Genomic DNA, 20152 nt, shown 5'->3' with positions numbered 1-20152 from the left:
TATACACAAGTTAGGTAAAACTGCTGTTGCTTGTAACAGGGACAAATTTAATATCAAGTGAAAAAATATTCTACGAAAGCCGGAGCACGTTACAGCCGCAGAGGGGCAGACACTTTCACGCATGAAACTACAGAGGGCAGCTGCGCGATCTTTACATACCCCGAGAAATTGAACGCATAAAAAAAAAGTCCGACATACAAACGGCGACAGCGCACTACTCCGTCATCGTATCATCAGGAGATTCTGGGAGGTGATTTTTCTGCTTTTTCGTGATATTCATTGAGAAATTCAGGTACGATTATAGAATAACTTCTATTATAAGAGCATTTCAAATTTACGTGCGCGATATCTAGACCCCTCAACCATACGTAGTCGGCATAGTCCTACATATTTTGATTTCGCCTGTTTTTATGACAAAGACTCTCTACATAATCATTTATTTTTGAGTATGCATTCGAGCTTTAGGTAAACTTACCGCTCATGTTCGACATTTTGAGCCGAGGAAATGTTAAGTCCACTTATTCAAACCAGAACCATGGAAGGAAGGGACGACGGGCAAGCGAAATTGACGGCACAGCGGGTGCGGCGAGGCTTGGCCTGCCTGACTCTCCGGCGCAAGGGAGGATTGACAGTGGTAGGTGGTTGTGACAGTGCGAGCTATTTTGTACACAGGGGATTCGTACGTGCTCTCACATAAGAACAGGTAGCAGTAGAAATCGTCATCATATGGTTGGTCTGCACGGCGCATAATGAAATCATCTGTGTACGTTGAACAAAAGGGCACCTAAAGCTGGCGCTATAACAATTGCTTTGACACTCGCTTTTACTATATACTACAGTATATACATGTAGGCCTACTACATGAAGTAATTCATCTAAGTTTTCAGCAAAAAGATTTTTCTCACTACTCGCATAGTAACGAAGCTCTTTGGTTTTGCACTTCCCACTAATTGCATGTGATAAATGAGTGTTCAGTGATTGTATATGTACGTGTGTGTGTTCTATGTTTGCAGACACATCCAATTTTATTGTTTTTTGGTCGAAGTAATGATGACCTGTAACACCAAGTGTGCATATCAATTGTGTTGAAAATGAGTTAATACTGCAAAGTAAGAGGAAATGATAAACATGTGTGGTCCCAGTCACTCATCATAAAGTAAGGATAAATAGGCAACAACAACGTGACCAATCACATAGTACATTATAGTTTATTACGTTTTCAACTTTCCAACAGTTTTAAAGGGAAATTTTGACAAAACAGCATCTGTGAAAGATTGAGAGAAAAAAAAAATCCTTTTTTTCCCCTGATCTCCGCATTTCATGATGGGACTCTCAATATTGACATATGTCATTAACATTATTTATATCTCTATATCTCTTTCTCTCTTCCTCTCTTTCTTTTTTTTTTCTCTCTCTCTCTTTCTATATCATCGGACCCCTGTCAAAGCATTGTCCACAAATCACTCATTTTCGTGCCGATTATCTATTTTGTTGTATGCCATCAATGTGATGCCAATCTTTTTTTTACTTCAACTTACAGAATGTCTTTGGTGTTTAAAACCTTAGGCGTCATTCATTTTTTTTAAAATAATAATCACACTTATTATCGTCAACTTTTAACCCGTTCCGTACGGGAACCTGGTGGCCTGTGTATTAAGTCTAAAGGAATTCCAGAATTCAGTACAGAACGGGTTAATTTTCTGTCCATTTTTCTGTCCAATGTTTCACCTTGACTAGAATCTTAATAGCGCCATCTTGCGTTTTCTTTTTAGAGAGGGCACATACGTGAATACGTCGCCGTGGTCACAGATCGTGGTCTGCTGCTTTTCGAGACAATGCAGATATTGCTGCCCTGCCCCATGTAATGCATATGACCCGAGGAGCTTGATCACTAGGGGCAATTTATTATCAGCACTGCACCGAAAAGCATTCCATATACAAAATAATGCTGCTGATTTTCTTGATGGTGCTGTACAGAGAATGAAAACATTTCTTTCACTTTAACTGTGGCCATACCTGGAAATAACATTGATAGTCATTCTTCATGCCGAAAATGGAAATGAGAAGATTGGCAAATCTATATTCTACAAAACAAGATTAGAATAGATAGACGCATCCCAAGCTCAACGTACAATGTGTTTGTACGTGCGTGCATACGGACCTTTAACCTTCTTTAATTTCGTTATTGGAAATGGTGAAAATTTATGGCGAAAAAAAAAAAAACCGCTAATGGACAATACATTCAAATTAAAGTTCTGAATTAGACTTATACTAAAAAAAATAAGATAAATAAAACAAAATATCAGTGTTATATTGTGTCCGTATGGGCGTGTGTGTGTGTGTGTGAGAGAGAGAGAGAGAGAGAGAGAGAGAGTATATACGTGTTTGTTTATTTCAATCTTGATTTGTGCAATGTATTTTCTAATGTGTATTTCATAGTGGAATATGATTTATATGATCCAACATAAGAGGAAAGATAAGTCAATGTTCTCTCTTAGTATTTAGCAATGGGGTTTCGGTGTTGAAAAGATAGAGTATTGCATTTTTTTTTTCTCTTGATTACGATTTTATATTTTGTCTTCAAAGTTTACCGATTGTGTTATCATACTATATCGAGATATTGAAAACTACAATCAATCAATCAATCAATCAATCAATCAATCAATCAATCAATCAATCAATCAATCAATCAATCAATAATATGTCAAGGGTATTTCCCCATGTTCTCTGAAAGCGGTAAGGTAGTGCTCTTTCTACGCTACAAAGTGAAAATGTAATTAATTTTCTTTACATTTTCTTTATAATCGTTGTCCTGCACCTACGTCTCAAACTGTTTTCTGGTCTTCTCATCCAGCTGTGGGGCGGCACCGAAACTTTATATTACATCCATAACTTTTGAACGGGTTGTAAGATGATCTTCGAACTTCACTCATGTGTTCTACTAATATTGCTGCATTTAGCCTGCTCAATGCACTTATCTTCATAATAACATTATTTTTTTGTACTGGAATAATTTTAGTTGGTCAAGATAAACATGTTCGTTCTCCGTATATAATTCCACGCCTATGAATTTTGGAACTTTCAGTTTAACAAGCGTTACAGCTTTTATGTAGGCCCCGTCATATTTCTGTTGTTTCCTTTTTACACCTTTGTATCATGATATGACCATATACATGTATTTTGTGTTCAGTATGTTCTGGCTCCCCCCCCCCCCCCCCCTTCTTCAATCAAAATACATGGTTGTATATATTATTTTGTATTCTCACCTGTTGTATTACTGTTAATTATTTTGTAATTTCATTGAAAAAGTGAAAATATGAAATAAATTTAACTGAAAATAGAATTTGCACATTAGTCCTCCTTTAAGCCCCCCCCCCCCCCATCAGTATTCGCCTACCCCACTCACCAGACTAACCTAAACAGCGCATGAGACATATACGTTGCATAGTGTCACACATTGCATCGGTGGCCATTATACCCATCGGTGGTATGATACCGCGGAAACCCTCTACCCTCGACAAATACTAGAGATGATTAGGTAATGAATAGCTGACGCTGTGTTATTGGTGTTGTAACTATTGCTTTAATGGATGTTCGTCAGTTAATTAACAAGCTAATGTATAGCACTGCACTCTGTATTATACGAGGCTATTATAATTTTTTTTTTTTTTACAGTAGATGGCAACGGGGTGCATGTAGTGTAGACAAACGATAATGGCCTCACCACATAATGTAAATTATGTTTGTTTTTTATATTCTTTCATTTCTCATGCATTCACGAAACAATCGGTTAATTAATCAAGTGATAATTTATTAATCTTTTGTCCATTCGTTTATTTATTCCTTTGTTCATCTATTTATTCACATATACTGTTTTCTTGTGTATTCATTTATCTTTTTTTATCAACTAATTGCTTCTTTTATTTATGATTTATATTCATTTACCTATTACAATTTGCATAATGATTAATCAAACTGTCGTTTGTCTCCGCTAGTTTTTGGCAAAGTGGCGGAGCTGTTTGGCTGCTTAAATTGGTAAAGAGGCCTGTAGATATTTAAACAGAAGTGAATAAGATGTGATCTTGAACAGATGCAGTAAACACCCCTCAAATCTTGATACTTCATAATAAACTTTCGATAGTTAAACATTGGTGGAATGGTAGAAGTAGAAAGATTGATTATGATAATCAGATTGCTGATGTTTTCAAGCTTGCAGATGTTTATATCTTGAAGATCTATAGACTAAAGTATAAACAAGATTATATTTCCATCAACCTGTATACCTGGTCAATTTATTATGAGTGTATGTCAATGTAACCTGGAATTCATTTGCACTCTTCAAGTCGATTTCAAGGTCAATTTAAAATCGTGGTATGCTGTAAGCATCTTCAATGGTGTCCTGAGTTCCCCATGAAAATGAAAAGTTTGGAGACTTTCGTTTTTCACGCAGCCGTAAATGTACAAAATAGTATAAGTAACATAAGAATTTTCTGTATTTTTATAAAAATTTGAAGAGGATTCTCATGAAAGGCTGATGAAAATGTTATAGAGAAATCAGTGGCACATTATACCATAATAAAACATGAATTTGAATTGAGCTCTACTTCTGAGACCGACTCCCCCTCCCCCTCCATTGCTGCTAAGATGGACAAACCTAGGAAAAGCTTTCTGATAGTCAAGAACATTTTTGTTATAAAGGTTACTTGCATATCTTTTTTTCTTAATACGTAAGCCATGTGAATCTGTCATCACTATAGCATATAAAACCATATAACTACAAGTTACAGTTGGCTCAAAGTTAGGGCAGCGGCCAGTGAACGTAACGAAAAACACAATTCGTTATAGATTTTTTGCTATGGTGCGATATATGCACCAGACCATCATACAGTGATTGCAGTGTTTCTAAAAGTTGAAGAAGATATCGGCAGTATAACCACAGGTGACAAGAAAATTAAGAAAAAAAATACCAACGATCTCTTTGCACAACTATTGTTTAACCTTGAAAAGACTATAAAGGAGGATGGAGACAAAAATACACTGAGACAGGTGCATGGAGGTTTATAAATCTTTATGAAATGTTCCGCGGCCCTTTTTTTAGCGTTGTATATTTCTATTTTCGCTTATTACGTTTGTATTTCATCTATTCTGTATCAAGCGATTATTATCTGCTAGTAGTATAATTAGAATATTCCGATGAAAATCGCACCTGTTATATATTGCATGGGATATGAGGTGAGGAAGAGTGAGAGAAGTGTAATGTTTGCTGTACAAGTGCATTGTTTTCTATACAAGGCATCATATAAGGCTAACGAGGATGCATCAGAATAAATGTTCAGGCATTTTATTATTATCCTCATATCATTATCTATCCATTTTGACAAGAGAGAATGAAAGCGTGGAACAAACAGATAGATAGATCGATTGATATATATATGGTTAGATAGATAGATAGAAAACCCCGTAGAGAGATAGATAAATCGATAGATAGATAGATAGATAGATAGATAGATAGATAGATAGATAGATATAGATAAAACCGACAGACAGAATAAAGACACAAATAGACAAGCAGTCAAAAACATAGGGCCTACTATTGCGGAATGTGTGTTTTAAGTTACATTCAGGAAGAGAAAGTGTCATTGTGTAATTGGCTGTATAGTCATTAAAAAGTATACTTTCACAGGTAACATACATCACGAAACAATATGCGCTATGTCTCAGTCTATTTAACTTTGCTCAAAGTTTTGCATTGACAGCTATCGATATAATATAGTTACCCTCGAATGTTGCTTGTTTCGTATTTAATTCATATATTATTTATCTTTAATTACCTCTTCATAAAAAAAGAAGAAATTTTTGTATTGGTGTTTTTTTTTTCTCTCTCTCTCAACCTGCCCATCGGGTCATTCATTCGTTCATTCATTCATTCATTCATTCATTCATTCATTCATTCATTCATTCATTCATTCATTCATTCATTCATTCATTCATTCATTCATTCATTCTACTCTTCAGGTTGATTCATTCGCTCATTCAATAATATTGATATCCTCGTATCCATGCACTGTTTCCTATTGTTGCATAGCCATTGATGCTCGATGTCGTTAGAAATTAAAAAAAAAATGATGAGGGAATTTTAGGCGGGAGCAGGATTATGATAACGTGGCAGTGTTCTGTGACGTTTCTTTTGAATCAGCCTCTTATTTCCCACTTTTCGTCATTCTTGACAATGAAACAGGAAAGTGGTAAAGCTGTACACATAGTTATCACTCACGGACATCATCGAGACGCAGTATAATTATTTCCTGTTGTAAAGATCCATATGAATCATCGCCAAGTCAAAGAAATAAGAACATTCATTCATTTGCGACTGTAAGAAGTGTCCGCATCTGTCTGAGATGGCACCCATGTAAATAGATTATTATTGTTGGAGCAAGCCCTGAAGCCAATGAAGTTTTATTACGCAAATAAAAGTGCACAGTACCTATTTGTACACTGAGTTCCAGTGAGGGGTGTCTATCCACGCAGTCGTTAGGGGAGTGATAGGATCTATTCACCAGCAAAGTTGCTGTATGACCTTGGCTTTTTGTCAGCTCCGTGGGCTTCAGTTGTTCCCCGTCTCTTGCTGGCCATACTATAGCCCATGAGCTCCCCCAAAAAAATCAATATCCAAGGTGACGTTTATATTGATTTGTGTGTATCGGCCGACTGCGCTCCTATTGTTTTCATTCCGAGGAAGTTTAATTGAGGCAGGACGCGACTTTAGACGTTACCACACGGATAAACATTCATGTGTATACTTCAATAGCTCTGGCTTCCATTGCGCACACGTACAACACTTTTTCTTGGCGAGGATTTAAGTTGGGGTGTTTTTCAAGCGCAAACCATTGTGGCTGTTACGCAACTTTTTTTTCTTTCAAACAGACGAGGAAAGAACCAAAAATTCCCCTTGAACTTCAGTCTGAAACCACCTCCAGCCGCCAGTGCCACAATGTCTACGATGCTCTTTTGTTAGCAGCGTAGTGATGGCATACAATACATAATTACTTTACTCTTGTATCAGTGTTGTTCTGGCTTTGATCAAAATTGCATTGGAGTTACCAGATGCCTTCTACATGGTCATATTTCACATCACGTCGGCACGACGGTGTATTATCGTTCGTATGTTTGTTAATTCATTGCTTTTTCCTCGCACACACACACACACACACACGAACTCACAAACTCGACAAAGCTACCTTTCGTGGATAGACAGTGAGCGTGTACTGTGTGTAATTCCGGAAGCAGCTACAGATGGATTTGGCGGATCGCGAGTCGCCAAAACACGAAAAACCATCTGCTCGGATCGACGCAGATGACAACCGAGCGTGTGGGATTCCAAAGAGTGTCTGCTCTGGCGCACGGGTGTCGTATTGAAAGCTGAAACCTGCGGCGTGGTTTTGGCGTCATGTGGACAACGTAAAGGCCTATACTGCGCACTCAACTTCGTCCATTCAACACGTTGCTAAAGCGTTGCTCCGTTGAACGAATCCACCGAAGACAGCTACCGAGTTGCTATTAGGAAGTCGGTTGGGCCATCCCTGGCTATATAGTTGCATTTTGGGACATTTTCAGGGAAGTCGCCTGTTTACTACTCTGGACCTTTGGAAGCAACAGATGGACGTGAGTATACTGAGTAGATGGATGTTCCGCAACGGAAAGGGAAATTCGTATCTTGGTTGCCATGTCATCAGTTATTCCATCATCTATTTAAGTACTCTTGTTTCCCACCTCTTGTAAACCAAAACTGACTTTTCGATCTAAAAAGAAGAAGAAGAAGAAGAAGAAGAAGAAGAAAGAATAAAGAAACAGATGCGACGACCAGGTTATGTTCATTTGAATAGATGTTTGTACATGGTGCCAAATCTTGGAGAAGCACATCTGTCGGAACCTATCATTGCCGCTATATTTCTAGATCTACATGTACAGAAAATGCCTTGAACATGTCATAACTGGACAAATCGACATTAAAAAAAAAACACTCAGAGCAAAGAAAATGAACTAGATATTGCCTGCAACAAACACTGAAAGCCAATGTATTACCCTCGCCATTGCCAACACGTCGTTCAAAAGCAAGCCTCATGTCGCCGATAACGAAGCCAGTCAACGATAGCTTTACTCGTCGTCATCGAGGACTTCGTTACCAGCATGACCTTGGTTGGAAAGAATGTCTACCGCTGTTTCAAAAACTGCTCTTTCGTTCCGTTCTTCGACACGGAACGACTTGAACAACCCAAGGACCGTTGCATCTGTGAGCGATTCACCATGCCACCGCCTCCTCCACCACCTGCACCGTCCACCGCATCGACCTCGTCATCTAGACGGACGTCGAGAGGGAAGTCGGGAGGCACTAAACCCAAAGCGTCAAGGTATGCATTACACTGGAAGACTACTTTGTTTGTTATACATGTCAATTATCTTCTTTTTTTTTTCAAGGGGGAGGGGCTGTGTCAGTGTGAAAAAAAAAAAGATATCTTGACGTTTAATTCTGAGTTCGAATCCCGTCAATGTTAGTGCCTAATGTTGTTGCGTGTCCTTATAGGGATGTATAATCGGTATAGACCTACCTGCAAATGCATGGCAACGCTAGCAGTGGCTATGATAATGATATAAAGGAAGCCAACTGGTAGAATATTATTGTAAAGCAGTGGCGACACTATGGAGTAAAAGGTTACCCCAGATAGAGAAGACATTGTGTGAACTGGTCATGAGGCAAGGTGTAGTTGTAACTTGATGAGAATGTCAGGATAACAGAGTGAGCTTCTGTAATACAAGGCTAACAGTAAACGAAACATTTTTAAGTTTTAACGGTGCTAAATGTTATGCTATTTGATAGTTTAACTCCTATCCTCCAAAGCAAACTCGATTGTGCAGGATTACAGCTGATTTTCCATGTTGCGTCTACTAGTTTTGTGGATGACTTTGCGCCTTATACAAGAATCAGTCAAAATAATACATTCACAATTAGGAACGTTTAATTATCTAATAAGAGCGTATCCTACGCAGTTTCATAATTTGTTTTGGTTTTACAAACACGTTGCGATCTACGGTTTCTATACCAAAAGCGGTGCCCTGAAATACTACATGTATGCAAGGACGAAGAGAGAAAACAAACATGATAAAAACAAACATATTGCACCTTCTTTAACAGTGTGTGATCATAAAGCAACTAATATTTGCCTTGTCTAGATTGCCGTCTATTGCTGGTCTGCTCGACATCGGGTTCAACGAGTGGACAGCCGAGGATTTGACCAAGAAGCACGGTGGTCGAACGGCGGCCAAACCAGTCAGTCGACGGAAGTCCGACCGAACCGCCCCGAATATATCCGAGTGCATGTCAGAAAGGTACATTCATATGGAATATACTGCATCTACACAATATTGATATGCACTGCTGCAATTACACAGAGAATGTCATTTCATTTGATTTTTCATACCCCTTGCTGATTATTGCTAGTCACCTGCTGGTGCGAACCTCCAGGGGTTGGCATCATTCGCCCGTTTTCTTGATTCTTCAGATCCTTCTGACGTCCATTTCTTTTTCTCCGTTTTTAAATTAAAATGTAAAGACATACATGTACAACAGACGCGAGTGAAAGTATAATACACAAGGACATTCAAATTCCGTAAATTATAACTTCTATTCAATGTATAGTTGATGATACATTGTATCACATAATTTGATACACAATTCTTGAAAATAGGCAGTATTGTCTTTATGTTTGATTAATTACGTCGTCCCTTATAGCCTAATCTATTGTCTTGGTGTATATTTTGCACTGAAATCATACGGTCTCTTTTCAATTTTTTTTTAATTGAAAAGACGCTTTTCAATATCAAAATACTTGTATCTTGTAAACCCAACTGCCCCATCCTCAGGATAAATCAATAAATATGTTACACATATAGCAGCATGTGTTTAGTTGGTTGGTGTGAAAATGTATGAACTTAAAAAAGGTTGCTGCATTCATCATAATTTCCGCGCTTGTGTATATTCTATTAAGTGATACACGGAATTTACATGAACCCTGTTTCGTTTACACCCATTCTTGATTATATACTTAGTTATCTGGTAGGTCATCTCAAATTGCTGTTGGTCAAATGAGTAAATATAATTTGGTTCGATGGAGTTGCACTTGACACGCCCCTTTGTCAGTAATTATGATGGTATAGGCGAGGCTACGAATGAAAGAAGCATATTCACCCCCCCCCCCTTTTTTTTTTTTTGCTTTCTGTTATTGATCCATACAACGTATAGGTCAGTGCTTTTGGTGAAAATAAGTTAAATACCTTTGTATGCGAGGAAATATATCATTATGATCTACTTCTTCTGTCACTACTATTTTCTTTAAATGTATTCACAAAATTATGATTGTATTCCATAATATAAGGACCCTCAACAATTGAGTCATTTTCTTTCCCACCATAGTTCAAGCATTTTATCATTGTTTGCAAACCCATCCTTGCACGCCGTATAGAAGCCCCTATATACCTGATAAATCTATTAAGTGGAAGAAATGTAACGGTCACAGCTGCATAACATTTTTCGATATTATTTGAACTAGCATGATTATCATCAGCTGCCATGGCAGCGATCATTAAGTGGGGATGGCTAATGGGCGGTTGCTATTTGAAAGCCATTATGAATTAATTACGTGATAGGCCTACATTATGTACCTTGACATAGTCCTTCCCGTCATGCGTTATTTGCGTTGCAGAATGTTCAAATTAAGTAAACGTCTGCACTGTTCCATTTTTCTTTGTACTAATATTTCAAATAGTGGTAAGAACAGCAACAAGGAGAGTCAGCCTTTTAAGTTTTACGAGGATACGAGCCAATACATGACAGAATACAGGGAGAAACACGTACAGAAACTGGTCGGATTTGACGGAAGTAGTGACCCGGAAGATCTTACTCTTGGGGAAAACCTTCCAGATCCGTACGTGTTCAAAACGGCGCCATTCAGGTGAGCTATGTTTCATGGAGATGGTACAATGATATCATATTCTTATCGTAGAGATGTGATTGTGATGTCATAATGTAACTTCCTTCAATCGTCATTTGGATAAATCATGTCAGTACAATCTTACGACAGGATTTGGGAAACATAAATATCATATCTCAACGAGTACCAACTCAACATGTCATGAATAACGAAAGTTGTTAAAACAGATGATCAATTTCATATTTCACCATCGACGTTAGACTTAAACATGCAGTCGGGCTATTTATATGCCTTTGCCGTGCACTGTAGTAGTAGAGTGCATTCGAGCTAATTATTGCACTTTTTGTATAATACAACATCGCCGTATCTAAGGTAGTCACTATGGACGGTATGTAGAGGGTGAATAATAATGCCCACAAAAGGAACGGTTGTCATGTTTTGTTTTGCATCAGAAAGAAAGAAACCAGCGAATCTAGCATTTTTTCCGGGGATAGAGGGACGTTTGTAAAGTTGTGGAGATTCAGTATATAGAAAGTTGGTCGACATCTCTCTTCCTATATACGGTTGCGTGTATACTCTTGGTGCTTCTTCTGATGGTTTCCTCGTGTTAATGGGGCTGTTATGAGAGCTGTAACCACATACTAATCGTGTTGCTATCATGGCAGGTTTCAAGCTGGCTGAAATCCTCTTTACTCGCATTTAAGAAACTATGGGAGGGGAGATGCTGACAATTAAGCGACAAATCTCTCGACAAAAGATGTGTCGTGGTGAGAGGAGCGAGGATTAGGGGAGAACAAGTGGGCTCGTCCGCCGGCGGTGTTTTTTAGAAATCCGTGTTTTGTTTGAGACTATGCGTTTGTAATCACTTATTACGTACCCATCCTAGTACATTGTATGGACGAACATATACTGTCACTGACTCTATACAAGATGAAGGTTGGATCAATTTGGTCTAATTATACTGCGAGTCAAACAAACTTCACCTTTGAGTATACTAGCATTCAACATCAATATATGATAATGGGTCTCATTACATTTTTTGTTACCATAGGTTAGGTAGCATCTGATAATTCTCCTCGATGTTGTTGCTGTGGGGGGGGGGGGGGGGGTCAGAACAAACCATGACATGGATGGGAACTTGGCTGAAGAAAAAAAGTATACTTATACTAATATTTTTCTAATGTTTTGAAGGTGAAAGAGCTGAAACGCTGAACATGAAATTATATGACTTGTAATCATAAGCATATCAATGGTCAGAAGTTTATAGGCGAAGAGAGAGCCACCCAAAACTTACCGGCGAGAAATAATAAATGTGGGATAAGACTGTCCTTTTTCTGAAAACATTTGAAAAATGTACTTTTATAATCTATTTCCCAGATTTTTGGAATGATATCAGAAGTCCCTGAGAGCATGTTATAAAGGACTCGAGACATTGAAATAAGCTCTCTACATAAAGGAAGTAAGACAACAGTGAAAATATATCTTTAGGTATAACGCTCCTTTGGACTTTTTAAAACGTGCAGTATTTTAGTTCAGCTACACTTCAGCTGAATCAAGAAACAAGATCAGAGACTGAATTCCTCGTTCAGTGCTCGTTTCTGGGCCTGTCTGTAACACTGTAATCTGATTCGGGATATACATGATGATGTGAGTTGAGAGGGTGAGGCTAGCGTTGAAGCAATCATTCAGAATGTAATTGGTTGAAACATGCTGTGGAACGACAAAACATTTCTTGTAGCACTACTAGAAAGGTGTGAAATATAACCCCACCGATGTGCAGGAGGCAGTAGATCCATAACAACTAAACCCCCGTGAAAAAAGGGAAAAATCAAGCCTCGCTAGAAGTACAAATCTAATGCCTTTTCGATTAAGAAAACGAGTTTCCATGACGTCTTTTAATGTACTCACAGGGGAAATAGGAAATCTTCATATTATTTACACAGCACACTTGATGCAGCCTTCCTAATTGCTGGGATTAAATCGGGATGTATGAAGAACCATGAACAGTTTGTCGCTATTCGAGAAGACGGCCCTTTCAGCTCCCCCCCCCCCCCCCAAGAAAACCTCCCTTTTATGTAAGAACTATCCATTCAGTAAATATGTGACAGAATAGGATAGTTCTGAAAGGATGTCCAATTTGGCACGAAGGTTTTGTATTCTGTTTATTTGCCGTATGCTCCCATTGGTCTTCTATCGATAAAACTCTACTTTCCACTGAATTGCAGGTGTTTTTACCGTGCAATCATTGCGAAGCTTTGAGAAGAGAAATATCACGACTGTCGAATGGTCGAGTGTGAAAGTAAAAGGTATAAGCAAACAAAGTGGAACACACAGATAGACTTCCAGACAAATAGATGCACTGGCACAGAAATAGAGAAACACATAAAGAAAACGACAGAAAGAGACGAAACTATTGAATGAGATAGATGAGCAGTCAGATTGATAGACGGGCAACGAAAGTTATGTAAACTTTCTTAAAGCTACATACGCTATACGAAGAGATAAATAGACCCAAATTTTGCTATGTATCATTTCATCAGGCAAATACCGTTTCTGTAGTTGATATTGAATACACTAATAGACATGTCAGTGTATTTTAGAGCTGCTTATAGTGTGAAAACAAGCAAGCAAGCAAGCAAGCAAACAACAACAATGGAGGAATTTCATCTGGATAATTTGACATTTTGATGCAATTTGATAGACTCTGTTGATATGCAGTGAGTTCATTTACAAATGGTTCGGTTTATCTCCTTGATCAATTTTCAATGATTTCGCTTTTGAAAAGTATTAAGCGAATGTTCAGTGGAATTTCTGTGAGTTAATGGCATAAAATATATAGCATTGGACAACTCGCGGCATCTAACTTTGATGTGTGATGGTGTGTATAAGGCATAATAGGTTCACACACAGTGGCAAATTACTCCAGAAAGATTTTATAGTAAAGCAAAGCAAAACAAACCAGTATAGGTTGCATGAAAGGAGCAGTGCAGATCAATAATCTCAAGGACAATACCGGTCTTGGGGGGGGGGGGGATAGCAGACTTGAGCTACACCATAGATTATTCAAAGCTTAGACTCGTGAAACCCCCCCCCCCCCCCAAAAAAAAAAAAAAATGAAATAAAATAATAATAATAACAATAATAATAATAATAATAATAATAATAAAAATGTGAGACGAATTAATGAAAAAAAAAACAATTACAAGAGCATGTCAAGGCAGTCTTGATTTTTCAAGGTACTATGAAATATAATATGTCGTTTCTACAAACTTATATTTTAAACTGCGCAATCCGTTTTTATGGTCCCCTTCCCATCTATGCGTCTTTTTTTCTATGACTGCATTTCTACCCTATATGCACACGAAACAGGATTACTGTACAATATAATAAAGTACTGTTGATAAAAATATTGTTCTCTGAGGCAATAAAATGTTATTTTTTGAAGAACGAAAACGAATCATTATAGGGTTGTAAAGTTGGATGGGCGACTGCAGCGTATTTAGAATGGGTGTATAGATTACTATCTCAACACACGATTATACTTTTATTTTTTAACGTTGTCGGCGGACCTTTGGCTCCAGGAAACCAGAGCAGGTGATAGGGGCTATTTGTAGTGAGAAATCGTGTATCACGTGCTTGTCAAAGCTGTCGTGCGGCGCCTTATTGCTAAACCAAATATAGACACGAACACGAAAAGACTATAATGGACAGACGGACGTGTCGCTCTCACTAATTTTACATAGATAATAGATTCGCACGTAGCGTCGTGCAAACGTATATGGCCGTTACCATGGAAACACTAAATGTGGATTAGTCTGATTTCAGTCTCGTTCCTTTTCTTGTTTATATGAGGGCAAGCAATGGGTAACATTCTTCATCGTATTTAATGCGCATAATTTGTTAGATAGTTAAAAAAAAAAAGGGGGGGATATTAGCCCCCAACCAAAGATTGCAGATTCTCGGCAAGCATAATGGGATAGGAGTATTATACGTTCTTAATTATGAATGGGCAGATGATAGATCGCAATCTACTAGTATCACTACTAGTATACCACAAAGTATAGCTTGATTTGTTGTTGACAGACTCTATACAGGGTTTGATATTTGCTAGGCCTCAAGACGGATGGCGAGCAATACGGATTCTATAAAAACTACAGATCTAAGTAGCCAGGATAGAACGAGGGGAAAAATGAAATTTGCAGCATTCCTAAGACATATATCATTGATTGATAACAAGGGACAATAAAGGTATACCCGCAGAAATAGCATATATCTATGATGAGATAATGCAATAGCGATATTGTCTGTTTTTAGAGGGTGGAAATAATGCCTTTGCACGTATCATATTTGTCTAATAACTTTTCGAAAAGTATTGGAAATGCTTAATATGGTTTGAATGACTACGTGTACGGGAATGTAGAAAGTATGATGTAACTCCTGAAATTTATTATTGTTATCATTTGAGTGGACAAAATGACTTTTTATCATTACTATCAAAACAACAGTCTCCAACAATCTTTGATGACTATGAAATATTTCGCTTAGCTAAAAATTACGCAGCATGTGTGTAGCTCTTGAGATCTGTATCTGCGTACAAATAGATCCTTCAGCATAACTGCTCCCGCCATCCCCTTTGAAGAAAACAATATAAAGGCCCGGTCCCACTGCACTTACGGATGCAAAGAGGATGTAAAGCGTACAAAAAATCTTGCCATCCGTTGGAAAACGCTACGAATCCGCTGTGTACCCATCGCATACGTGTTTCATCCGCTCTATCCATCGAGCATCCGTCCACTGTGATTTCATCCGCGCAAAAAGTTTTAAGCTGCTTAAAACTTTTAGAACGGATGAACTTTCCGCTGTGTACGATGTAAATCCGCGACATACGAGCAACAAACGTTGTATGTCCGTGCGGCATCCCTTAAACGTCCGCTGCATCCTCTCTGCATCCTATGGGCATCCTCGCAACTCACATCCGCTGCAGCTAAAAACGGAAAGAGGGAGGAAAGATATGGTACGTGGAACGTCTTTACATCGTTAATATCACGTTAATAGAAAGGATGTAAGCGTATGCATCTCGTATATAAAGCATTTCGAAAGCATCCCCCCTGCATCCGCTCTGCATCCGCTCTGCATCCACACTGCATCCGCTTTTTCTGCTATGCGTCCGTTTCGCAATTATCTCCGGTAACCCTTTCGGAGCTGTCATCCCCTTCCATCCGCTTTCATCCGCTAGGCTTCCGATGAACATCCGTTTAACATCCCCGCTACATACTACCCACGTCCGTTCTATTTCCGTTCTGTTACCGCCAATTTTCGCCAATTTTGTCAATTTCTGGAGCGGATGAAAGCGGATGAAGCCATCCCCGAAATTTTGCTCGTCCGCTGTGTCCTTTCTGCATACGCTTTGTGTCCGTAGGCCAGTGGGACCGGGCCTTAATGAGGTTGCGAAGAAGCGCTGAAGACCGACCACCATTAGACGGAACGCTTGTAACTACAGATCTTGCGTTCCTATACGTATTTCATTGGAAGCTCTATATACAACGGCCGGCATGCAGAAAACCATGCCCCGTTAAATCTGTTCTTTACCTGCGGCCTTTGCCGAGAACACTTGTATGAATTCTTTGCTACGGACACATCGCATCCCGAATAATGTTACAATCTTTTAGAGTTAAAATCACCTTTATTCTGTGTAAGACACGAAAGGGTGATGAGAGGCTGCCGCTATTAATCGCTGCCCAGCCAGGTGTGCGACAATGCGAGAGAAGAATACGACGATGTGTTTGTAACCAAGGGAAATATGCGAGGGTCATCGCAGGTCTGAAATCCGTGCAAATCAAATATATCGATTAATTCTGTTTGAATAGCGAAACAGTTGGGGATCGGTAGTTTACAGACGGGGAAAGCAAACGTACATTGATTGCACACGAAGAAGACTTTGTTCTAGTCAATTTCAGCTCACACCTCGTTGGCCGCTTGCATCAACTCTGCGTCAGTCGTGAACCGAATTTCAAGACAACAACAAAACCAGTACACATCGTCCTTACAATAATTACAATGATGGATGTAAACATGGTGGCAACATTTTTACCACGTGGGATTAGAACGCGATTCAAGATGAAGCTAAAGGCTGGTATGACTTGTGCCAACGACTGGTGTATGTCAACTTGAGTTGCAAACAGATCGATATTGGCTTGACATTGCAATTCTTTGTTGGGGGCAAAAGAAGGGAATGTGCTCCAAGGATGTCATTGCTCCCTCTAACTCAACTTTGTCTTTCATAACTCATGCAGTTTACGGAAACTAGAACTATTGTTTCTTGTATTCTTTCAAAGACTCAAAGATACAGATGAAATGACCAAAGTGACTGAATTTGTACTTTCCTTCTCACGTTCTTGATAATCTCAAAGGGAATGCGCATCAAAGATGTCACTGCCGTTATCATAGCTTTGTCATTATAACTCTGCAGAACAGTAAACTCGCACTATTGCTCCCTTTTCTGCTCTCAGAGATTTCAGTATACGGATGATAAACTAACTAGAGTGTCTGAACTTGTACTTTCAATTTTACGTTCTTGTTGCTCTCGTGTATCAAAGAAACACTAGCTATAGAAAATGATTAATTACTTGGAATTGAATATACATTCCTGCAAGACTGACCATAAAATTCTTTCAGAAAACAAAACAAAACAAAACAAAAACAAAACAAATCAAAACAAAACAAACAAACACGGTATTATGCATCACCGACATAGACACAACTTTCTTTACTGGAATGGTCATGATTTGAGTTTGTGGAGGAGCGATTTTCTTCGCAGGCTTGTTCATTTTATAGTCGTTATCACAGTTTGAATTGATTCTTCTTAGTCAAGATAGATGTTAACGCGTTTGAATGGCAAGATTTGCGTCGTTCACTAATGTGAAGTGTTGTGACATCCATGGTATAGCTCGTCGTCTCTTCTGATGAAACCGTCATATTTCTGATCAAAAATATGATCATACTTGGTCAGAGCTTACAAAAAATGAAGTAAGAAAATCATTCTGTGAAACATGAGTTCACGCGAGTAATGTGATGATATCTTATTATAATTTGAATGCGTTGTAGTATTGTAATTTCGTAATCGACTCAGTATAATGTGGTGCGTCACATTACCCGTATGAAGTCGGAGATTATAAAAGGAAGAAAAATACGCAAAGGAAGAAAAATGCGTAAAGCCGACTTATGCAAACCTAAGTTGATAGTTTTCTAACCTTTAATTCGTTTTTAGAATAGGTTCTTTGTAATGAAGTAGGACAAGTTGTATATTAATTCAAAACTTAGCATTTGGCAAGTTGATATCTGTCATACTCCCCCCCCCCCCCAAAAAAAAGAAAAAATGTATTCCCTACATTATATGGCTTTCGAAACGATGCATCACGTGTATTATGTTTATAAAAATGCTGACAACTGAAATATTTTCCATTTCATTATGCAGGAAGGCGTACGAAGCTCTGCAGGGTATGCTCATTGCCGACAAGAAGCAACAAACACAGTCGGAAACAAACGGGTATGTCTGCAAACAGGCTGAAATGCTTTAATTGATTCTCGATCGCTCTTATTCATATTGTATTTTTCTGCAGTCGCTTTGCTGCCCAACATTTAAATTGATGTGTAGTGACTTGAATTTGATTCAAACTAAGCAATTGCGTGAATAGTTACTTTAAAGATAACAAACTCGTGCCATACTAAAAATAAGTGCAGTAAATCCATGGGAAGAAGGATAGTCTTTTACTAATGCTTGTGTTGATTATGATAAAACGATGCGTTGATTGGAACAAAACCAGATTTTTTTTTCAAAGAAACTGTACGTTCTAGGGAAATGCATAGTGAACGTCCTTACTTCTTTATAACCGAAATTGCTCATCGCAGATATTTCAGCCCTTAACGGCAACCCCCAAATCGAGTCACTTTACAAAACGTAAATTTTAGACTGCATTTATCCCTTTTCCTTTTCTTCAGACCGACTTGGTCTCCGCCTGGAACGTATCCCAGCCTGACGGTAACCGATAGAAGATGGCGTCCTTCTGAAGTAAAGCGCCTCCCGGGTCTGACTGCGCAGTCCATGTGTACGTCCAACATCGACAACGTGTGCGAGAGCATGCGACACGTTGGCCAGGACGTCTTTCGAGACCCTAAGATGGCCAAGAAGCGCCGCTCGGCCACCACGACATCGAGCAGCAGACTATCGCTCAATTCTCGTCAGACGAGAAAGGACCTGGACACCGCCAGCGAAAAAGTGGAGCTGGCCATGACGCAGAGTCGCCTAGCAATGCGAGAGCGGCTCGGAGTGAGTGACGGAAACCCGGCAACGACAAATGCGACCACTGCGGCGACAGCCAGCACGACCACGCCTTCTCGTGAGTCGTCTTCCTCGTCATCGCGAAGCCAGCAGGCGCCACCAGTCAAAAAGACGAAGCCGGGGACGAACTGGATGGCGGTGTCGGTAGATCCCGAGGAAGCGACGAAAACGATGCTCTTGTTTCTGCAAAAGGCGCGATTGGACGTGGACAGAGCGCGCAAAAAGAGAGCCAGGCTCTACCACGCCCCTCACAACAAGTCACAGGAGAGCGACACGGAGAAGAAACCATTCTCCGCGATGCTATGTCGGGATTGTGATAGCAAACCTCAAGGGTCATCGTCAGAGACGGCATCAAAGAAAGAAATCAAGGAGACAGCGCCATCTTCCGATCAGAGGAAAGACAAGCGAGTAAAGATGAAAGTGTTTCGGGCCAGCGACGTTGGGGAAATTAAACTTGAAGACGCTCTAAAAGCGGGAAGAAAACACTCAACACTTTGTCAAGGAACATGAAAACAATCGAATAGAAAATAATTTGTTCACATTTTACATAAAATGTTTTACAGTTTTACATTCAATGTCTTTATCGATGATTGAAACATGGAGATAGTGTTTCGTCACCTCCAGAGATATCAATGTACCGTGAGATTAATTGGTGGATTATGGCACTTTGTTGCTATCATTATTTCTTCGAGAGTTTCAAAGACATAATGTGTTTCTCATCGAAGACTACTGAACACGGAGATATTGAAGTCATTTTCTCGTGGAAAGAGTTACCCCTTTAACATCACGTCTGTATTGATATGTGCCGCAGTTTCACGTCACTCTCAAT

At 39.1% G+C, this 20152-nt stretch overlaps 2 protein-coding genes across 2 annotated transcripts in view; one reads left to right on the top strand and one right to left on the bottom strand.

Moving 5' to 3' along the window:
- LOC140227667 (small G protein signaling modulator 1-like) overlaps window positions 1–482 on the bottom strand; it is a 169734-nt gene extending 169252 nt beyond the window's left edge. Inside the window, exon 1 of the mRNA XM_072308083.1 lies at window positions 476–482. Within this exon, the coding sequence (XP_072164184.1) occupies window positions 476–482 (7 nt within the window). The remainder of the gene's footprint in view (window positions 1–475) is intronic.
- A 7705-nt stretch (window positions 483–8187) lies between these two features.
- LOC140227666 (uncharacterized) lies at window positions 8188–19833 on the top strand. The gene is made up of 5 exons (XM_072308082.1): window positions 8188–8408; window positions 9229–9384; window positions 10821–11006; window positions 18460–18531; window positions 18984–19833. Exons 1-5 carry the CDS (start codon window positions 8188–8190, stop codon window positions 19831–19833), a joined length of 1485 nt encoding a protein of 494 aa, XP_072164183.1.
- Window positions 19834–20152: the final 319 nt, after the last annotated feature.

Source organism: Diadema setosum, chromosome 4, assembly GCF_964275005.1.
Source record: "Diadema setosum chromosome 4, eeDiaSeto1, whole genome shotgun sequence".
In the NCBI taxonomy this organism is placed as follows: Eukaryota; Metazoa; Echinodermata; class Echinoidea; order Diadematoida; family Diadematidae; genus Diadema; species Diadema setosum.
The sequence above is the reverse complement of the archived record's forward strand: the minus strand, read 5'-3'. Positions and strand labels throughout refer to the sequence as shown.

Excerpts from the sequence above, each read along its gene's own strand:
- LOC140227666 (XM_072308082.1), top strand. The coding sequence starts at position 8,188 with ATGACCTTGGTTGGAAAGAATGTCTACCGCTGTTTCAAAAACTGCTCT. Across the intron at positions 8,409-9,228 it reads ACTAAACCCAAAGCGTCAAG|ATTGCCGTCTATTGCTGGTC; the intron begins GTATGCATTACA and ends TGCCTTGTCTAG. Across the intron at positions 18,532-18,983 it reads ACACAGTCGGAAACAAACGG|ACCGACTTGGTCTCCGCCTG; the intron begins GTATGTCTGCAA and ends CCTTTTCTTCAG.